The sequence below is a fragment of the Rhinoraja longicauda genome, chromosome 31, assembly GCF_053455715.1.
Source record: "Rhinoraja longicauda isolate Sanriku21f chromosome 31, sRhiLon1.1, whole genome shotgun sequence".
Taxonomy (NCBI): domain Eukaryota; kingdom Metazoa; phylum Chordata; class Chondrichthyes; order Rajiformes; family Arhynchobatidae; genus Rhinoraja; species Rhinoraja longicauda.
In genome coordinates, this window is record NC_135983.1 from 22,748,347 (window position 1) to 22,768,438 (window position 20,092).

At 47.8% G+C, this 20,092-nt stretch overlaps 2 protein-coding genes across 3 annotated transcripts in view; both read right to left on the minus strand.

The window, feature by feature from the left end:
- Nucleotides 1-8,946, minus strand: part of LOC144608321 (MFS-type efflux pump MSMEG_3705-like) — a 51,811-nt gene extending 42,865 nt beyond the window's left edge. For both annotated transcript variants that reach the window (XM_078425962.1, XM_078425961.1), the window contains exons 1-3: nucleotides 8,672-8,946; nucleotides 2,145-2,263; nucleotides 157-304 (exon numbers count right to left, since the gene is read on the minus strand). In XM_078425962.1, the coding sequence (XP_078282088.1) occupies nucleotides 157-304; nucleotides 2,145-2,263; nucleotides 8,672-8,889 (485 nt within the window). In that variant the 5' untranslated portion in view covers nucleotides 8,890-8,946. The remainder of the gene's footprint in view (nucleotides 1-156; nucleotides 305-2,144; nucleotides 2,264-8,671) is intronic.
- Nucleotides 8,947-13,222: 4,276 nt separating this feature from the next.
- Nucleotides 13,223-20,092, minus strand: part of wdr5 (WD repeat domain 5) — a 40,187-nt gene continuing 33,317 nt past the window's right edge. The window contains exons 13-14 of the mRNA XM_078426029.1: nucleotides 19,035-19,122; nucleotides 13,223-15,375 (exon numbers count right to left, since the gene is read on the minus strand). Coding sequence (XP_078282155.1) covers nucleotides 15,275-15,375; nucleotides 19,035-19,122 — 189 coding nt within the window. The 3' untranslated portion in view covers nucleotides 13,223-15,274. The remainder of the gene's footprint in view (nucleotides 15,376-19,034; nucleotides 19,123-20,092) is intronic.

A 20,092-nucleotide genomic window follows, 5' to 3' on the forward strand; every position in this document is an offset into this window, starting at 1 on the left:
GGTCGAGACCAGACTTCAGGTTCGTAGGTCAATTGGCTTGGTATGAATGTAAAATTGTCCCTGGTTTGTGTAGGATAGTGTGTCAGTGTGCGGAGATCGTTGGGCCGAAGGGCCTGTTTCCGCGCTGTATCTCTAAACGGAGTGTGCTGGCATCACCTGATCCCTTGCCCAAAACGCAGCAGCACCAGGTGCCAGTATCGCTTGGCAAAGCCCATCAGAAACGTCATCAGGCTCCAGAGGAAGAGACTGGCCGCCAGGAAATTCTTCCGGTTCACAGAATCCGCCATAAACCCAACGACAATCCCTGCGACAAGAACGAGCAGGAATCGAATATTAAAGTGTTGCAGTCAGATGCTGGGGGGGGAAAGATCTCAACATTGGAAAAACTCCGACTCAAACACTGCAACACACAACACCACTCAAACGTAGAGGCTGTGTAACGTCCTCAGGAAGGAACCACAGATGCTGGTTTACACCGAAGACAGATACAGAATGCTGGAGTAACTCAGTGGGACAGGTTGCAACTCTGGAGAAAAGGAATGGGTGACGTTTCGGATCGAGACCCTTCTCTGAAGAAAGGTCTTGACCCGAAACGTCACGGTGAGTTGCTCCAGCATTTTGTGTCTATCTTCCTTGTCCCGCTGAGTTACTCCAGCATTTTGTGTCTAGCAACGAAACATCGCGTGTTGGACACAGAGATAAGCAAGTCCCTGTTCCTCCAAGGTAGACACAAAATACTGGAGTAACTCAGCGGGACAGGCGGCGTCTCTGGAGAGAAGGAAAGGGTGACGTTTCGGGTCGAGACCCTTCTTCAGTCCCTGTTCCATGTGGACTTAGCCAGTCCAAAATTGACTTCCATCTGTGTGGGATCTGGAGGACACATTTGCTGGCTGACTCCTGCTCTCCTGTGCTGTAGAACCATGCATGCCCATTCTATTTGTACCACCCACCATTCCTACACCAACCCATTGCATCTGCACCTGCCCTCAGCACCTGCACCCTTACCTGCCCACCACACCTGTACCAACCACAGTACCTACACCAGCATACCATACCTGTACCTACATCAGCCCATTACACCTGTACCAATTACTGGACCACCACCAATCTACCACACCTGCACCACTTCACTGCAGCTACGCCAGCCCACACCTGTAACAACTATTGTACCTACACCAGCACCAACCACTGTACCCACACCAACCCAGCACACCTATATCAATCTACTGAGGCTACGCCAGCCCACATGTGTACCAGCAGACTGTACCTACACCAGCACACACCACCTGTATCGATCATTGTACCTACAACAACCTACACCTGTACCAACCACGGTACCTACACCAGCTCTCCAGCCCACCGCACCTCGACCAACCACTGTCGCTACACCAAACACCACACCTGTACCAATGACTATACCTACACCAGCCCACTACACCTGTACCAATGACTATACCCACACCAGCCCACACCACCTGTACCAAACCACTGTACGTATACCAGCCCACTACACCTGTACCAATGACTATACTACAACAGCCCACTACACCTGTACCAAACCACTGTACCTACACCAGCCCACGACACCTGTACCAAACCACTGTACCTACACCAGCCCACACCACCTGTACCAAACCACTGTACGCATACCAGCCCACTACACCTGTACCAAACAACTGTACCTATACCAACCCACTGTACCTATACCAACCCACTACACCTGTACCAACCCACTGTACCTACACCAGCACACACCACCTGCACCAGCCCACTACACCTGCACCAACGACTATACCTACACCAGTCCACCATACCTGTTCCAACCCACTGTACCTACACCAGCCCACACCTGTACCAAACAACTACCTATACCAGCCCACTACACCTGTACCTGTACCCACTGTACCTACACCAGTCCACCGTACCTGTACCAAACCAGGTGGCTTCCCACCTGTCGCCTCCCTAACCTGGAGCAGCATCGCCCCAGCACCGATGCCATCTGATGCCATGTCCCATTCAGTCAGCAGTTGAGTCAATGGTTCCTAAATCACACAGATCCAGAACATCAAATGCGTCTCCAAGCTTCACTTGCTAACACCGATGTGCTTGGTGCGTTCGACAACACTGCTTGATTAAGCACTTACCTGTCAAGGTGTAGATAAGGACAAAGACAGGACCAGCCATGATCTGATACTCCCATCCAGTTCCATCGTAGTTCCATTGACAATCTTGTGTCTGGTTCGCACTGTGGAGGGAGAGGCAGCTGGGAAGAGATAATAGCTTTGGTTATTTTAAAAAAATGTAAAAAGCACAGAGCTCACAGCCATTGTGTGCCTCTGCCTCTTTCACTCATTTAAAATTATGCTGCTACCACTCCACAACACTCTCCTACGAATGGTCACTGACTATTCAAACACCCTCTCATCTTCCGCCTTAATCCATTATCCAACATTCACAGACTGTCCAGGGCGTACCTGTAGTCATTTCTATCTGCCATCATCTTGTGCATTCCATTTAGTTCATTCTCCTAGTTGCTCTTCAAGAAATACCTGCCAGATAAACTTGTGAATAATACAGCAGCCAACAGGAAATATGTTTATACATTGATTTTTGGACAGGCAAAAAAAGACACAACCTGCTGGAGTTAGGCCTCATCGTGTCATAAGGAATAGGAGTAGAATTAGGCCATTCGGCCTATCAAGTCTACTCCACCATTCAATCATGGCTGATCTATCTCTCCCTCCTCATCCCACTCTCCTGCCTTCACCCCATAACCTCTGAAACCTCAAAAATCAATCTATCTCTGCCTTAAAAATATCCACTGACTTGGCCTCTGCAGCCTTTTGTAGCAAAGAATTCCACAGATTCACCACCCTCTGACTAAAGAAATTTCTCATCTCCTTCCTAAAAGATCGTCCTTTAATTCTAAGGCTATGACCTCTAGTCCTAGACTCTCCCACTAGTGGAAGAATCCTCTCCACACCCACTCTTTCCAAACCTTTCACCATTCTGTGTATCAATGAGGTCCCCCCTCATTCTTCTAAACTCCAGCGAGTACAGGCCCAGTGCCGACAAACGCTCATCATAGCTTAACCTACTCATTCCTGGGATCATTCTCGTTAACCTCCTCTGGACCCTCTCCAGAGCCAGCACATCCTTCCTCAGATAGTGCCCAAAATTGCTCACAATATTCCAAAATGCAGCCTTACTAGAGCCTCAACATTACATCTCTGGAGAACATGGACAGGTGACATTTCAGGTCTGGACCTGACCTCAGACAAATGGATTGTAGGGAATGCAGGGATATGGATTATGTGCAGCCATATAAGAGTTGGTCTTAGCATCATGTTCGGCACAGACATCATGGGCCGAATTCATATGTTGAAAGACTGGAGCGACTAGGTTTGTATACACTGGAATTTAGAAGGATGAGAGGGGATCTTATTGAAACGTATAAGATTATTAAGGGGTTGGACATGTTAGAGGCAGGAAACATGTTCCCAATGTTGGGGGAGTCCAGAACCAGGGGCCACAGTTTAAGAATAAGGGGTAGGCCATTTAGAACAGAGATGAGGAAAAACTTTTTTAGTCAGAGAGTTGTGAATCTGTGGAATTCTCTGCCTCAGAGGGCAGTGGAGGCCAATTCTCTGAATACATTCAAGAGAGAGCTAGATAGAGCTCTTAAGGATAGCGGAGTCAGGGGGTATGGGGAGAAGGCAGGAACGGGGCACTGATTGAGAATGATCAGCCATGATCACATTGAATGGCGGTGCTGGCTCGAAGGGCCGAATGGCCTCCTCCTGCACCTATTGTCTATTGAATGGCCTGCTCTTGCGCTCTACTGTTCTATATATCGTTTTAATGATCTGGGTTTTCCATGCGGCCCTTCTTGAATAAAGTTAGTTGCCCTCCCTTGCATCCTGAGGGTTGTCCTCTCTGGCATCTGTTCTGTTGTCAGAGAATATTTGAAACTTTTTGCCAGGTCTCCCTTCCCTCACTCGGCAGTTCAGTTCAGTTTTCAGCTGCTTCATTTCCTGTCACGTGTACCGAGCGAGGTACAGTGAAAAGCTTTTGTTGCGTGCTAACCAGCCAGCGGAAAGACAATACATGATTGCAATCGAGCCATTTACAGTGTGCAGACACACGATATGGGAAGGTAAAGCCAGTAAAGTCCGACCAAAGATGTGCGAGTGTGTCAGAGATGAGCCTGAGAAAGCCCCAGGGAGTTACGCACTATTGAACCCAATAAGTGGATCTAATGTTGTAGCCTTTCCAATAGTAATTTGTCTAAAATCCCCTCGTTCCTCGACCATCAGAGCATCGAGTATAGAAGTTGGGATGTAATGTTGAAATTGTACAGGGCATTGGTGAGGCCGAATCTGGAGTATGGTGTGCAGTTCTGGTCGCCAAATTATAGGAAGGATGTCGACAAAATGGAGAGGGTACAGAGGAGATTTACTAGAATGTTGCCTGGGTTTCAGCACTTAGGCTACAGAGAGAGGTTGAACAGGTTGGGTCTTTATTCTTTGGAGCGTAGAAGGTTGAGGGGGGACTTGATAGAGGTTTTTTAAATTTTGAGAGGGACGGACAGAGTTGACGTGGGTAGGCTTTTCCCTTTGAGAGTGGGGAAGATTCCAACAAGGGGACATAGCTTCAGAATTGAGGGACAAAGGTTTAGGGGTAACATGAGGGGGAACTTCTTTACTCAGAGGGTTGTGGCTGTATGGAATGGGCTTCCGGAGGATGTGGTGGAGGCTGGCTCGATTTTATTATTTAAGAGTAAATTGGATAGGTATATGGATAGGAGGGGATTGGAGGGTTATGGTCTGAGTGCAGGTAGATGAGACTAGGTCAGGGAGAATGGTCGGCGTGGACTGGTAGGGCCGGACAGGCCTGTTTCCATGCTGTAGTTGTTATATGTTATATATGAATTCTCCAACTACAATGTCCTCCATGGTAAGTACAGATGAAAATATTTGTCTAAGACTTCAGCTATATTCCCAAATCTCTGCACAAATTGCCTGTTTCATCCCCAATTGGCCCTTCTAAAAGAAAGAATGGATCTTATAAAAACATGTAACATTTTTAAGGGGTTTGGACAGGCTAGATGCAGGAAAAATGTTCCCGATGTTGGGGGAGTCCAGAACCAGGGGTCACAGTTTAAGAATAAGGGTTAAGCCAGTTAGGACTGAGATAAGGAAAAACTTTTTCACCCAGAGAGTTGTGAATCTGTGGAATTCTCTGCCACAGAAGGCAGTGGAAGCCAATTCACTGGATGTTTTCAAGAGAGAGTTATATATAGCTCTGAGGGCTAACGGAATCAAGGGGTATGGGGAGAAAGCAGGAACAGGGTACTGATTTTGGATGTATTCAGAAAATGCTGGAGTAACTCAGCAGGTCAGGCAGCATCTCGGGAGAGAAGGAACGGGTGACTTTTCGGGTTGAGACCCTTCTTCAGACTGATTTTGGATGATCAGCCATGACCATAAAGGGCCGAATGGCCTACTCCTGCACCTATTTTCTATGTTTCTCTTCCCCTGGTTATACGCTTGCGTATACACCAGCTGGTCATAGCCTCCCGGCTCAGAGTTGGCTCTTGGTCTCTATTCAAGAGAATCTATTCCAGTGTGTTTTATCAGTACATTAACGGTAGAGTCACCCAACGTGTATTTTGTATCAGTTTATAGCAGAGGAAACTGAGAAAATATAAAGATAGAAGAGAAACTAAAACCAAATAGGGGGAACTTACTGACTGCAAAATTCATTGTAGAGTGGAAATGAGGAAGATGGGTCTCACGGTGGCGCAGCGGTAGAGTTGCTGCCTTACAGCACCAGAAACCCAGGTTCGATCCTGACTACGGGTGCTGTCAATACGGAGTTTGTACGTTCTCCCCGTGACCATCTGGGTTTGTCCGGATGCTCCGGTTTCCTCCCACACTCCAAAAATACAGGTTTGTAGGTTAATTGTCTTCGGTAAAATTGTCCCGAGGATGGTGCTTGTGTACGGGGATCACTGGTCAGCACGGACCCGGAAAAGGGGAAAAATAGATCAGCCGTGTTCAAATGGCAGAGCAGACTCGATGGGCCGAATGGCCTCATTCTGCCCCTATGTCTTGTGGTCTTGTAACAAAATCAAGAACATTACATGGAGACACAAGGAACAGCAGATGCTGGAATCTTGCCTGGAGGACAAAGTGCTGGAGTAACTCAACAGGTCAGGAGGCATCTGTGGAGGGACCTATCCATTCCCTCCACATGTGCTGGCTGACCCGCTGAGTTACTTTGTGTGTTGCTCAAGAGTATTACCACCCACTAGCAATTAGGCTCGGTGGTGGCAACCTCACTTCAGTGTGAGGTGGCTGCAATGTCAAACCCTCCACACTTGGAAAGTGAATGCCTGAATCAGGAGGGAGTTCAGTGGAACACTGTGCTTCCAACCACTTCTGACGAGTGGTTAGATCGAGACCTCTCACACAGCCCAACTTGGACAGTGAATGAGCACGTTCCGCTTATTGCTCCAGCCAGTAGTTCCACACCCCCCCCCCCACACCCCCACCCCACCCCACACCCCCACCCCACCCACCACCCCACCCCACCCACCACCCCAACCCACCCCACCCACCCGACCCCTGCCCCCAATCATTCATCCCCAATCTGTGCCTAAAATCACTTGGACTGCGTGTACTTATTCACAAAATGCTGGAGTAACTCAGCAGGTCAGGCAGCATCTCAGGAGAGAAGGAATGGGCGACGTTGCGGGTCGAGACCCTTCTTCAGACTGCGTGTACCTTTTTTTTTTGCACAAAATTAGTTCTGGTAAAAGACCATCAGTTAGCGAGTGCTTTGTGATTTAAGTGACCGTAAATCAAAGGAGCAGATTTAGGCCATTTTTTAACCATCGAGTGCTCCGCCATTCCAGCACAATTGATCTATTTTTCCCTCAACCCCATTCTCCTGCCTTCTCCCCTTAAACTTTGATGCCCTTCAGCAGCACATTTCAGCATTTGCTGATCATATTTCTAAAGATACAAGTTATTTCTATTGTCATTTCAATTTCCCAACGTTTCATCTACCAACACCTGCTATTTTCTCGAGTTCAGACATGATAAACCACAAAGGTACTTCCTAGTTCTATTTAATTTGGTTGAAACCCCCCCCCCGTGAAAATAATCTTCCTGTTTCCACAAGCCTTGGCCTGGTTTAAAGCTGCCCCCCCCCAGTCCTCCTCTCCCTTGCCCAGCCCAGCCCAGCCCACCACAGCACCAGGCCATCGTGATCTGACCCCACTCCTGCTCAGACAAACGTCCCACGCTGGACATTCATCCTGTCCGGCTTTTCCCAAAGCATCCATCACGCACATTGTCGCTGATACCTTATTCCCTCATCTTGTTCTCTCGCTTCCGACATTGCCAGAGTTTCGGTTGGTTGGTTGAAACCACGACACATTCCTTATGACCTTATGATGTGGCCTAACCCGCTGAGTTACTTCAGCACCTTGTGTCTTTTTTTGTAACGTGGAACGATACAGGCCCTTCGGCCCACCATCGATCACTGGTTCAGGCTAGTTCCATGCTATTCCACTGACACGTCCACTCTCTACTCAATCTCCACCGCATGTCTTCGCGATGTGGGGGGAGAAGAAATCCACAGGGGGTCACAGGGTCAACGTGCAAACTCCACACACACACACACACACACACACACACACACACACACACACACACACACACACACACACACACACAGAGGTCAGGATTGAACCCGGGCCTCTGGCGCTGTGAGACAGCAGCTCTACCAGCTGCGCCACTGTGCCGCCCAAGGTGGAATCGCCACTTGAGTCTCTCCAATACAACCCAGTTTATTCCAAATCGCACTCATGGTACAATCTCAACCCAATCTCAATCTTGAACCGTTACCCCAACCACTGCTCCTCCAACGCCATTCCTCACCCCTCTCTCATTTCCCAGTCATGGTAAATGCTGTTAATGTGTAGGAAGGAACTGTAGATGCAGGTGTCAACCGTAAATAGACACAAAATGCTGGAATAACAGGCAGCATCTCGAGAAAAGGAATGGGTGACGTTTCGAGTCAAGACACTTCTCCCCAACCTTAAGTCCTGCCCCCCCACACACACACACACACACACACACACACACACACAGATTATTAAGGGGTTGGACACGTTAGAGGCAGGAAACATGTTCCCAATGTTGGGGCAGTCCAGAACAAGGGGCCACAGTTTAAGAATAAGGGGTAGGCCATTTAGAACTGAGATGAGGAAAAACTTTTTCAGTCACAGAGTTGTGAATCTGTGGAATTCTCTGCCTCAGAAGGCAGTGGAGGCCAATTCTCTGAATGCATTCAAGAGAGAGCTGGATAGAGCTCTTAAGGACAGCGGAGTCAGGGGGTATGGGGAGAAGGCAGGAACGGGGTACTGATTGAGAATGATCAGCCATGATCACATTGAATGACGGTGCGTACAGGTTCGAAGGGCCGAGTGGCCTACTCCTTTGGGCACCTATTGTCTATTGAACACTCAGCATATCTGGTAAGGAGCAGAATGGAGGTTCCAGGTGGAACTCGTGTTGCCAGCTCTCGTTGCCAGCTCTTGTAGCCACCCCCTCCTCACCCCCACCCCCTCCTCACCCCCACCCCCACCAGATCTTCTCACCTCTCTTGGGAGCTGGCGTTCCGGCAGTGCACCCAGGTCCCTTCTGCAGTCCCGGCCGAAAGACAACTCCTATCCCCAAACTCCAGGTCCTGCGCCAGCGGTTGTATCACGATGGCCAGGACATAGCGATCAAGCTGGTTGAGCAGATAGGCGGCGAGGAGGCAGCAGAGGACGTACACGGGATAAGCGCCCGCTTGGCAGAAGCCCAGGGCTCCCATCGACAGGAGGAGCAAGTCAGACAGAGCAGGTTCAACCGGAACGTCTCACTCCATCAACCCCAGGACGACAAACAAGGCTCGCAGCTTCCTCGCCTTTGCACAAAACAACCCCCACCAACACAACCAACCAACCAACCAACCAACGCCGAGGCAGACGTTCAAATCTCAGCTTAATTTCACTTCCCGAAACACTTATGGGGAAAGTCCACTGCTACTTACCTAGGCAAAACAACATATCCCGCATGGAGTCAAGGCGGGGGTTGGAGGGGAGATCCCTGGAGTGTCAGCTGAGATAGTGAAACTTAGCAGCTTCAGCGAGGGTCAGCTGTGGAATGGAGAACTGGGCGAAACACTGAGCTAGCTCCCCAGGGAAATGTGGGGAGAGAGAGTCAAGTCAAGTCAAGTCCATTTTATTTGTATAGCACATTTAAAAACAACCCACGTTGACCAAAGTGCTGCACATCTGATTAGGAAAAAAAAAAAAAAGAAACAGAGAGTGGATGTTTCCACTGGTGGGAGTGTAGGACCAGGGGCTCAGGATGAAAGGGCATACCTTTAGAAAGGAGACGAGGAGTTTCTTTAGTCAGGGGGGTGGTGGTGACTGTGTGGAATTGTATACACTGGGATTTAGAAGGATGAGAGGGGATCTTATCGAAACGTATAAGATTATTAAGGGGGTTGGACACGTTAGAGGCAGGAAACAATGTTCCCAATGTTGGGGGAGTCCAGAACAAGGGGCCACGGTTTAAGAATAAGGGGGTAGGCCATTTAGAACAGAGACGAGGAAAAACTTTTTCAGTCAGAGAGTTGTGAATCTGTGGAATTCTCTGCCTCAGAAGGCAGTGGAGGCCAATTCTCTGAATGCATTCAAGAGAGCTAGATAGAGCTCGTAAGGATAGCGGAGTCAGGGGATATGGGGAGAAGGCAGGAACGGGGTACTGATTGAGAATGATCAGCCATGATCACATTGAATGGTGGTGCTGGCTCGAAGGGCCGAATGGCCTCCTCCTGCACCTATTGTCTATTGAATTCATTGCCACATGTGGCTGTGGAGGCCAAGTCAATGGATGGTTTTAAGGTATGAATTGACAAGATTCTTGATTGGTATGGGTGCCAGGGACGAAGGCAGGAGAATGGGGTTGAGAGGGAAAGATCAGCCATGAATTCTTGTATACACTGGAATTTAGAAGGATGAGGGGGGATCTTATTGAAACATATAAGAAAATTAAGGGATTGGACACATTAGAGGCAGGAAACATGTTCCCAATGTTGGGGAGTCCAGAACAAGAGGCCACAGTTTAAGAATAAGGGGTAGGCCATTTAGAACGGAGATGAGGAAGAACTTTTTCAGTCAGAGAGTGGTGAAGGTGTGGAATTCTCTGCCTCAGAAGGCAGTGGAGGCCAGTTCGTTGGATGCTTTCAAGAGAGAGCTGGATAGAGCTCTTAAGGATAGCGGAGTGAGGGGGTATGGGGAGAAGGCAGGAACGGGGTACTGATTGAGAGTGATCAGCCATGATCGCATTGAATGGCGGTGCTGGCTCGAAGGGCTGAATGGCCTAATTCTGCAGATGGACACAAAAAGCTGGAGTAACTCAGCGGGTCAGGCAGCATCTATGGAGAAATGGAATAGAAGACGTTTCGGGGCAAGACCCTTCTTCAGGCTGAGTCAGGGGAAACAAGAGATATAGAGGGTGATGTAAAGAGATGGGGAACAAATGGATGAAAGATATGCAAAAAAAGTAACGACGATAAAGGAAACAGGCCATTGTTTGCTGGGTGAGAACGAGTACAGACAATGAGACTCGACAACACGACTTGGAAACTGGTACGACTTGGGTGGGAGGGGGATAAATCCTAGAACTTGAGTCTGAAGAAGGGTCTCGACCCGAAACGTCACGCATCCCTTCCCTCCAGAGATGCTACCTGACCCGCTGGGTTACTCCAGCATTTTGTGATACCTTCGATTTGTACCAGCATCTGCAGTTATCTTCCTACACACCCAGAACTTGTGATATCGGCTCGGGAAAGGAAACGGCCAGATAGTTGGGCAGGAATGATAGATTTCAGGAGATACGGGGTCAGGGTTCCCTAAATTCATTCGGGGAAGGAAAGGACGCCTGAGGGAATATTCTTTTTTAGTTTAGTTTACTGTCACGTGTACTGAGGTAGAGTGAAAGGTTTTTTGTTGTTGCTTGCTATCCAGTCATAACCCCGGGGAGAAGGAGGATCCAGCTGGGGGAGGTACCATCGCTGGTTCCCTCAGCATGGATAGGAGGAAAGAGAAACGCGACTGAAACTGCTTCACCTACTCCTTCAACGCCCAGCGATATCAACGGCGGAGTTTTTGCAGAACTGGGTGCTGAGTTATTCTCAGCTGCTCCACAAAACTTGTACGAACTTTAGAAAAGTAAAGTGCAGGAACAGGCCCTTCGGCCCACTGTGTCTGTGCCGAACACAACTGAGTTCAGTTCATTCTCACGTGTACCGAGGTACAGTGAAAAGCTTGTTGTTGGGTACTATCCAGTCAGCCGAAAGACTACATGATTACAATCCAACCGTCCACATTGTACAGATATAGGATAAAGGGAATAGCATTTAGTGCAAGATAAAGTCCAGTAGAGTCCGATTAAAGATGGAGAGGTCTCCAATGAGGTAGATATTAGCCCAGGGCACTGTCCAGTTGATGGTTGCCCATCACTGAACTCAAAGAAAATGTAGGTGTTGGAAACCAATTATATCAGACCAAACTGTTAAGTTCCCCAAAATATTGTACAAAGTTCGGCCTTCTTAAACTCTTGTCAGTCAACTGAATATTAAATTCTGTTCCAAATTCAGTTAGTCCAAGATATTATGTTGGACTAACAGTGTCCAGGCAGATCTGGACCACAAATACCAGCTCATGAAACATTTGAACAGAGTTGAACTAATTACATCCAATGGGCAATGACCCCATTGCCATCACACCAGGACAACCTGGGAGTCAAGTATGAACTGACCAAGATTTAATGGAATCAGATTTAGAGGGTATGGAGGGATATGGATCATGTGCAAGCAGGTGAGATTAGTTTCAAGCAACTCACACCAACTGGCACTTGAAAATTATGTCAAACTGGCGACTCTGCTCTCTCAGTGTACTACTGCTATAGTTGTACTGTATCTGAGTTGCGTGCGTAATCTGTATCCAAGTGTTTGTGTAGTGATATTTGTACTGAACAGTATACAATAATGAATTTCACTGCACCTAGTGTACATGTGGTAAATAACGTCTGGTATGGTATGGTATGTAATGAGGTATTGTGAAATTCATTTTTGTGTACAATGCAGTAAAAGTATCACTATACAGAAGTACTTAAGATAATATTAGATAAGCATTTCAGATTCAGTACAACTGTATAGCAGTCGTGCACTGATAGTAAAGAGTCAGGTGTTTGGTGCCATTTTCAGGTCCCAGTTGTTGTAAGTGCAGGGATCCTGCCCTGACCATGAAGGTCTGTTGTCCTGGCAGCGTTGCAGGGTCGGCCTGGGCAGGTGTAGCTGTCGGTGCCCTCCACCTCTGCTCCACCGCTGTAGACTGTGTGTGGTCCACATGCTCGGCCTCTTGGAGCGGCGCATGTCCCCGGTCTCCAGCAGACAGGTAGGGCCCATCAGGTGGGACTTATCAGTACCATACCACACCGGTACACCTCAATACTTTTCACCTATGCTACAGAGATAGCCCTGCACTTATTCAAATCCCCAGTATACAGAGGGGCAGCAACACTCACTAGTGAGGCCCTTTGATCAGTTCATTTTTAGACTCGAGACCAATCCATTAAGCAGCATCACAATGGGACTTGCATGCACCAGTATCGCACCTAGACAGAAATACCTGTGCAGCCAACCTGAACTATTGGAATCAATGTGGCCATTATGCAAGGGTGGGTGAAGGGTAGATCACGGCGGCACAGCGGTAGAGTTGCCGCCTTACAGCGAATGCAGCGCCGGAGACCCGGGTTCGATCCTGACTACGGGTGCTGTCTGTACAGAGTTTGCTCGTTCTCCCCGTGACCTGCGTGGGTTTTCTCCGAGATCTTCGTTTTCCTCCCACACTCCAAATACGTACAGGTATGTAGGTTAATTGGCTTGGTAAATGTAAAAATTGTCCCTAGTGGGTGTAGGATAGTGTTAATATGCGGGGATCGCTGGTCGGCACGGACCCAGTGGGCCGAAGGGCCTGTTTCCGCGCTGTATCTCTAAACTAAAAAAAAAACAATCACAGCTCAAAATCTGATCCCAGTTGCTGTTTCATTGATAACCGGTTAAAATAATACAGAAGCGAGTTTTATGTTCAAACCTCTTGTATTAACAGGAAATCAAGGGGAAATTACACCAAAACCTCAGAGCTGGAAGGACTCAACTCCAGCATTCCAGGCAAGATCATCACTACTGTAACACTATTCACAGGTAATGGAAAGATTTCCACAGTGCCTACTTATTACATAGTACTGTCGTCAATTCAAACTAAAATATTAAAAGATACTGGCTCCACAAAATCATGAGGCCCTGTACAAACCATGACCAGGAAACCCTGTCGGCTGGAGGTCAGAGGAAAACCTGGGAGGGGAGGGAGGGAGGGGGGAGAGAGGGAGGGGGAGATAATTTCAGCTCCAATTTCCGTACAACTCTTCCATCTTCCACATCACTCCCGACATCGCCTTGCTTGAAGCTCCCCTCCGTTTCCAGCAGTTAGCAGGACCCAGCAACATTTCAGCCATGGTTCTGCCATATTGCTTTATTCAAGGAGCTCAGTCGAGGAAGATCCAAGTCCCAATCCCGGTCTGTAGCTTCAGCTGATTCCCAATAGCGATTTGCGTTGGAGGTTGAAGGATCTGCTCAGGAGCAGGGACCCTGGCTGATTTTAACCCCCCCCCCCTCCCCCCCTCCCTTGCCAAGTGGCATTAAGACCACAGGTGAGCCTCACCTGCTATAAAGCAGAGCAGGTGGGGTGAACCTGGTGCGTGCTGTCTCACACGGCCCCACAATGTGAAGCGCAATCACACACACCACCCTCCCCCAAAACCATCCACAGACCTGCAAAGCAAAACATTCAAGCAAACGTTCAGGAGTGCTCGCTTATAAGAATGCTTTCTCTCAATTTGGGTCTGTGCAATGGAGGTAGAATCACTATTATCCCCCCATACTTCAGAAACGAAATTCAGAACAGACCTATCACATCCAATCCCTTGTTCAATGTTCATTGGCCCAAGTAAAGCCTACTTCTACCTCACGGCAGCTCGCATAAGGGAGGCACGTGAAGGGAGAGAACCATGAGTACGACAAAAGTTACAAGGAACAATCACCTTCGGCACTCCTTTGAAATTGCAGTGAACTGGAAGTGTGAGGAACTTATAACTCTGCTCCCCCCAGCTACCTGCAACACACAGCACTACAGATGATCATCAATACTATGTCGGGGGGGGGGGAGATGATACCAGCACACAATCTCGCCAGAGCTGTTCCTCTCAAAGCCTACGGGCGAGGGGAGTTAGGAATCCCAGTGCAGACCATCATATAGCACAAATCCTAAAATAGCCCCCACCCCCCCCCCCCCCCCCGGCCATGCCCAGTAAAGCTGGCAGCACTGCCTATAACGCTGTGTTAGCTAAATACCATCGTGAGCATTCTGCTAGAAGGAAGCCAGAAGGGCACAATTGCCAACCTGAATCTTTCTGGATGGTTCCCTGGGAGAAGGGAAGGCCAATCCAGACTCCTGTGGCAGGCAGGACTCCCCAAGGTCCCTTGGCCAGAGACGATGACTGCTCATCATAAGTGGTATGTTAGTTCAGGGTCGTGGCCATAGCAGCACTTGAGGTAGAGGCAGGGAATCGAGGAGGGCGAGAGGAAAGGGCGATGGCAGACAAATCCAATACCAAGAGATACACAAGAGGAGGAATTCTAAAGACAAATAAAAAGAGTTGAGTGGCTAACTTTAAAACACAGCCAACCGTCAACAGCAAGTTTATATTTTTTTTAAAAACATTCCACTACCAACTAAACCCACTAATTAAAAGAGAATTTTCACAAGAAACGGACAGGGGATAAAGTCACAAGTGATTTGGTCACAAAAAAAAAAACTTTAGTCGGGGGAGTTTGTGAGAGTGCGTTTCTGCACACAGGCGGGTGTGTTTTAAGCATACAATAACTCGCTAAGTGTTATGAATCCGCAGTAAAAATGGGATTTGTTCCGACGCTCCCGCAGGGTCTGTAATGCTGCGTCACCAGTTTGAGCAGGGACTGCACAGTCTCAGACGTCAGGACTACCCAGGGGCCTGTCTCTGTGTCCAGGCAGGCAGGCAGGCAGGCAGGCTGGGACAGGGCACAGTTCTCTCGGTGGTAATGCCGCTCTCTAACAGTCACTTCTCCACAATTTGATCGTCTTGTCGTTCTCCAGCGCCGCTGACGCGATGATGTTCTCTGTTGGGTGACAGGCCGTGGAGATCACAACGTCTGCAACAGAGGAGGATACAGTGAAGCACAACCCAGAAGTGGGACGGACGGTGGGTAGGGGGAGGAGATGGTGGTAGAGAAGAAATGATTCCTCAAAGAATAGGCACTGGTGAATTTAAAGAGACGTTAGTCAAAACAGACTGGACCTACAACGGAGGATCAAACAGCAGGTCGTGGAGAAATTCAGGAGGTCAGGTAAAGAGATGGTCAATGTTTCAGGTTGAGACGTTTGGGTTCACATATGTTGAGTGTTTGACAGCACTGGGCCTTTACTCACTAGAGTTTAGAAGGATGAGGGGGAACATTGAAACTTAACAAATAGTGAAAGGCCTGGAGAGTGGATGTGGAGAGGATGTTTCCACTAGTGGGAGAGTCTAGGACCAGAGGGCACAGCCTCAGAATAGGACATACCTTTAGAAAGAAGAGGAGGAGGAATTTATTTTGTCAGTGGGTGGTGAATCCGTGGAATTCATCTTGGCGGTCGGTGGAGGCCAAGTCAATGGATATTTTTAAGGTGGAGATTGATTGGTTCCTGATTAGTTAAGGGTGTCAGGAGTTATGGGGAGAAGGCAGGAGAATAGTGTTGAGAGGAAAAGATAGATCAGTCATGATTGAATGGCAGAGTAGATTTGATGGGCCGAATGGACTAATTCTGCTCCTACAACTTGTGCATTTATGAGACTCTACATCAGGTTTGAGTGTAATGGGGAGATCGGCAGTATAAAGAGAGGGGGGGGGGGGGGGGGAGGGGGAAACGATTGAGGCGGGAGCTGGCATATGATAGTTGGTTCCAGAAGAGGGGTTGATGGGCAGCTGCCAGAGTCGGGCGGGGGAAGCGACAGAGGCTGGCAGATAGAGGAGGCAACAAAGGGCTGCAGACACGGGCGGCACAGTGGTAGAGTTGCTGCCTTACAGTGAATGCAGCGCCGGAGACTCAGGTTCGATCCTGACTACAGGCGCCGACTGTACGGAGTTTGTGCGTTCTCCCCGTGACCTGCGTGGGTTTTCTCCGAGATATTCGGTTTCCTCCCACGCTCCAAAGACGTACAGGTATGTAGGTTAATTGACTGGGTAAATGTAAAAATTGTCCCTAGTGTGTGTAGGATAGTGTTAATGTGCGGGGATCGCTGGGCGGCGCGGACTCAGTGGGCCGAAGGGCCTGTTTCCGCGCGGTATCTCTAAATCTAAATCTAAAAGACTCTGATATAGAAAGTGCACTGTGGAACCAGCAGAGAGAGGGATGCTGGCCAGATGGGAACAGAGGGGGTGGGGAAAAAGAGCAGGCATACAACTACACACTCATTAAAATGATGCTAATCTCAAATCAGAGCAGGGTGTTTAGGGACTTTGGGTTGAGGACATTATGTTCTAAAATGAAGGAGCTATCAATGTCCAGAACATGAGACAGAGCCAGAATTAGCACAAGGAAATTCAGGAACTGCTGCCTTACTGCCAAATAGTGGCTGGAGCCAAATCCCGACCTCCATTGCTATCTACAAAGTCTGAGCTGGGTAATGTAAATAACCCAAAGTACAGGTAAGTGGTTGAATCTGGGGGGGGGGGGGGGGGGGGGAGTTGATGGCAACGTGGGAAGAATTAAATGGAATTAGTGCAAATAGGTGGTTGTTGGCAAATGGTCAGTTTCTGTGCTGTGACCGAAAGACTCTAGAATGCACCAATGATAGATATAATGTACACAAAACCTCCACAACACTTAGTGTAGCTCAAGGGGAAGTCTTCATTTAGGTCACTGTTATAACATCACTTGGTAGTCCCAAGAGCACTCCGGGTAAAGTAGAAATTTAAAAAATATGCAGCAATTCTGTGGCAAAGCCGACCAGAAAAGCAATGAACAAAACACACGTTTTAAAATTCCACATCAGTATTACGCTGGGCACACCTCCAGCACAAGCCCTACTCTGACACTGCCTGTTCCCTTCAGTGCGAGACCACTTCCCTTCCCCACTTCTACGAAGGTGACTGGTGACACATCCTCAAAAGTTCAATTCCAAACCTCGTCTTTATTCCTTTAACCAACTGATTTCATGTTCATAAGTAATACGAGCAGAATTAGGCCATTCAGCCCATCAAGTCTACTCCGTCATTCAATTAAGGCTGATCCATCTTCCCCTCTCAACCCCATTCTCCTTCCTTCTCCCCATAACCTCGGACACCTGCATCAATCAAGCATCTATCTCTGCCTTAAAAATATCCACTGACTTGGCCTCCATAACCTTCTGCGGCAATGAATTGCACAGATTCACCACCCTCCGGCTAAACAAATTCCTATTCATCTCCTTCCTAAAGGAACGTCCTTTTATTCTGACGCTTGAGGCCCTAGATTCTCCCACTGGTGGAAACATACTCTCCACATCCACTCTTTCCAGGCCCATCACAATTCGGCAAGTTTCAGCGAGGTCCCAGCAATTCATAAACAGAGCCCAGGTGACTTAAATTTACTCAGAACCACAGAGGGCAGCAAATTGTGAGCATAAGGTGACAATGTGGTATCAACAGATTAAAACAGCGAGAGAAATTATAGCAGACAAGCCCAATGTTTGTTTGGGTGGGATGGGGTGGAGTATGGGGAGCGTGCACTGAGAGGATTGCCTACATAGCACAGCCTGTGGAAAGACAATACATGGGGAACTGAGAACGAGGACAAAATATATATATTTTAAATCACTAAAAATGAGTAAACAAGCAATCTAGTCAGTGTGGGGGACCACCGAGAGGTGGTTGGGGGGGGGGGGGGGGGGTGAAGAGAGAACAAAGAAGGACCCGGTGTGGGATACTTTGCAACTTTGTCAGCAACTCTTTGCATACCTTGGGAATGCAAAACAAAACATTTCACTGTGACTTGCCACATGTGACAAAGTATTCATTCATTTACAAGAGCAAATGGAAAGTGATTTTTCATCTTAAGGGACTGGGATAGAATGGGGGGAAACTTACAGTGCAGCCGCCACCCCTAGTTCGACCCCATAAAGAGCACTGTATTTGGTTACGGAGACTGAGATTCAGTGAGAATGTGCAGAATTTAGAAGAACATGAGCCCAGTTGACTTAAATGAGTTGAGATTAAGGTTACCTTTGAGAATTTCATTCATGGACTAGACTTCTATTGTTTGGTGCAAGTGATCTCTTTGGTATTCAATGATAATGATTTGATGTGGTGCAGATCAAGGAGGAATGGCATTAAACAGATATGCAAAGGTTGCCTCAAAAACATTTCATCACATAACAGACTGTTCCAGCTGCTACGGTCAGGCAAGCGCCTCCGCTGTCACACTGTGAAAACGGAGAGGATGAGACGGAGTTTCTTCCCACAGGCCATCAGGACTGTTAACTTTTATAACTCCAGGGACTAAATTTTGTCTTTTCTGTATTAACTTTTATTTATATGCTGTAACTGTAATTCTTTTTTTTTGCACAATCCGCAGGCATTGCCACTTTCATTTCACTGCACATCGTGTATGTGCATGTGACAAATAAACTTGACTTGAAAGTAGTGCAAATCTGAAAATATCGCACACACCCTCTCACAGTAAATAAAGACCGTGCCTGCATTTCTGACCATTTCACCGAATGAGGGGAGTGTTCACGTTGAGACATCCACACACAAACAGCCCTCCCAGACATGGGTTCCCAGTTGCTCACCTGTATGCCCCTGTAACTTCTGCACGATCTCCTTTGTCTGAAGATTCCAGATATAAACAAAATTGTCTTCAGATCCTGAAACGATCCACTTCAAATAGAAAGAAAAAAATTACTCATCAAATAATAGGGAAAAAATTACAGGCTGAGATGGCTTGGGAACAAACCACTCACTCTTTTTTTGGTTTAGAGATGCAGCTTGAAAACAGGCCCTTCGGCCCACCGAGTCGGCGCCGACCAGCTTTCCCTCACACTGAGGTTATCCTCCACACTCTGGGGACAATTTACATTTGCACCAAGCCAATTAACCTACAAACCTGTACGTCTTTGGAGTGTGGGAGGAAACCGGAGATCTCGGAGAAACCCCACGCGGTTGACTGGAGAACGTACAAACTCTGTACAGACGGCACCCGTAGTCAGGATCGAACCCGGGTCTCTGGCGCTGTAAGGCAGCAGCTCTACCACTGCGCCACCGTGCCACGAAACAGGTCTGCATGTGTTTATGCCATCTCCCATTCGATTTCATTCATTTTATTTCATTCCTTGTCGAAATCTTGTTTCCCCTTAAATGCATTTGTTATTCATTGCAAACACTATGAGCTGGAGGTTTGGCATTCTCACCACTTGCCCACTAAAGAATTCAGACTTCCTCATTGATTTAAGTCACAATTCCCTTTTATGAATAAGATTAAAACTAAAAATAAAGACCATGACCTCTTGGAAACTTGTAAACTCAAACTGACGGGAAGGCCCAGACCCATTACCAATCTGCACATTGTTATCCAGTTTAGTTTATTGTCACGTGCACCGAGGTACAGTGAAAAGCTTTGTTCCGTGTTATCCAGTCAGCGGAAAGACAATACATGATTACCATCGAGCCATTCACAGTGTACATACATGATAAGGGGATAACGTTTAGTGCAAGGTAAAGCCAGTTAAGTCCGAACAAAGATAGTCTGAGGGCCACCAACGAGGTAGATAGTAGTTCAGGACTGCTCTGATAACAGCTGGGAAGAAACTGTCCCTGAATCTGGAAGTGTGTGTTTTCACACTTCTATATC